At 29.0% G+C, this 2,009-nt stretch overlaps 1 protein-coding gene across 1 annotated transcript; it reads right to left on the bottom strand.

Moving 5' to 3' along the window:
* Nucleotides 1–1,653: 1,653 nt before the first annotated feature.
* LOAG_14904 (hypothetical protein) lies at nucleotides 1,654–2,009 on the bottom strand (the record flags this gene model as incomplete). Its single annotated transcript, XM_003150398.1, has 2 exons — nucleotides 1,654–1,762; nucleotides 1,915–2,009. The coding sequence occupies 2 exons, from the start codon at nucleotides 2,007–2,009 to the stop codon at nucleotides 1,654–1,656; spliced, it is 204 nt and encodes a 67-aa protein (XP_003150446.1).

Below are 2,009 nucleotides of genomic sequence, written 5' to 3'. Positions count from 1 at the left end.
ATATCTTCTAACTATTTTTGAATTACTGGCGGAATTTTACTCTCTATCAACTTATTGCACAAAATGCTAAGGATATGGTAATTTTAAATTCATCTATTTCATGAAAGCAAATATTACCATAATCAATTAAAGTAAATTTGCAATGAAAATGAATCCTAATTGATTAACCTGGAGGAATATCATTATGTAGCATAGGAAAACTATCAAATACAATTGGAATGAGTTTTCTCAATAATCGAAACCATATGATTGATTAACCTCCGATACCTGTCTTCTTACCTTCTCCCCCTCCCATCCTCTTTTGTTTCATTGCAAAGAAAAGCAAGTTTCATTAGTTAAAGAAAAACACTCAAGATGCATAAACAAATTACCTGATGAATTCCACATAATTAGAAACTAATAATTGATGGCTTTCATAGGATTAGGACTTGATGATCGTTAGCTTCTTCATAGAATTAGAACTTAATGATTGATAAAATCAAAACATTCTAATCGATTTCTTTATTTTTACAAAAAATTATTCCAATTAATCCATTGCCTTCTAACACTGATAAATAGATAAGCATATCAGCATTTGTCTCGGCTATTGGAGGAGTGTTAATGTTGATCACCTTGTTGCGCTGGATCAACATATCCAGTATCCAGTATTGCAAAAAAAAACCATTCAATTTCATAAAAGGCTGAAAGTCTTCATGAATCTTTGATAAATATAAGTATTATCTCTTATAGCATTTGATATTTTAATGCTGAATTATGAAAATTGTTTTCTTTTCGCTTATCTTCAACACAAATCCATGAGAATATTATTCTTGAAGATAAAAATTAATGATGTTTTTCCTTTCTTTTTTTTTTTTATACAGTAGAAATACTTAAACCTGCTTATACTGGTTAATAATCTACAGCAAAAAAAATTTTTTTCCCAAACTATTCCTTATTTCATTCCAAATCACTTTTTTTTTCTGCCAGTTAATTAGAAATATTATAACTTGAAATATAATGTTTACATTAGTTAAAATATGTCGGAAAAAAGCGAAATAATGCGTTAAAATAGTCAAAAATTCTTTTTATATGCTCAAAATATCTTTTAGTAGTTAAAGGAAATTCATAAAATAGAAAATTGTCACATAACGATTGTCTTATTTCGATTATTTTATAAATAACTGATTCATTGATAATTAAGCTATTTGAAATCTTCAACATAATGATAGGAATATTGTAATGATCCTCTTATCTGATAATGATACTCATTTTAATTATTTTCTGGATTTAGTCACCGAATCCGAAATGATGTCACTGTTAGATACCTTCCTTTTTTTGCCCATGAAATAAACCAGAATTTCATTTCCACGGACATCCTCTTGTCGTAGGGGTGAGACTTTCAACGAATAAAATTGAACGGTTTAGTTGCAAAATATCTTCGCCTTTGTCGATGGTTTAGAATAACTAAATTTTACTTTATTCTTTGTTCTTTCTCGTTTGGATGAGTAATATTTAAACCAAATTTGCAATTATTCCATACATTCATCACATGGAAGATTTTATTGTGACAGAACGCTAAGAAATTTTTTTGTTCCATAATAGCCAATAAACTGTCAATTATATGTTATAAAGTCAAATTTAGAAAAAAAAAAAAAAAGGGAAAGAGAAATCCTTTCATTTTTTGCACAATCCATACTTGACTGAACATTTTTCGGTATGACAATCACTGTTCTTCCTGCATGGTTCGCCAATCTCATATATAAGCTTATTTCGCATATTTCCACTAAAATTTTACTTTGCAAGTGAAATTAATGAAGTATGGAATGTTTCCGATCAATTCAATATGGCATAAATGAAAGAGAAATTATTTAAGATGGATATTTTCTTGAAATGCTAATTTGAATTACATCCTTTGACAATAATACAAAAGCTTACGCTGGCCGATAATGGCAAACGACCATCAGTTTCCTGCCACCATTGCACTTTGTAGCAATACCACAGCCAATTTTGTACGTTTTACCCCAAGCCAT

Source organism: Loa loa, assembly GCF_000183805.2.
Source record: "Loa loa unplaced genomic scaffold supercont3.670, whole genome shotgun sequence".
NCBI classification, from domain to species: Eukaryota; Metazoa; Nematoda; class Chromadorea; order Rhabditida; family Onchocercidae; genus Loa; species Loa loa.
The sequence above is the reverse complement of the archived record's forward strand: the minus strand, read 5'-3'. Positions and strand labels throughout refer to the sequence as shown.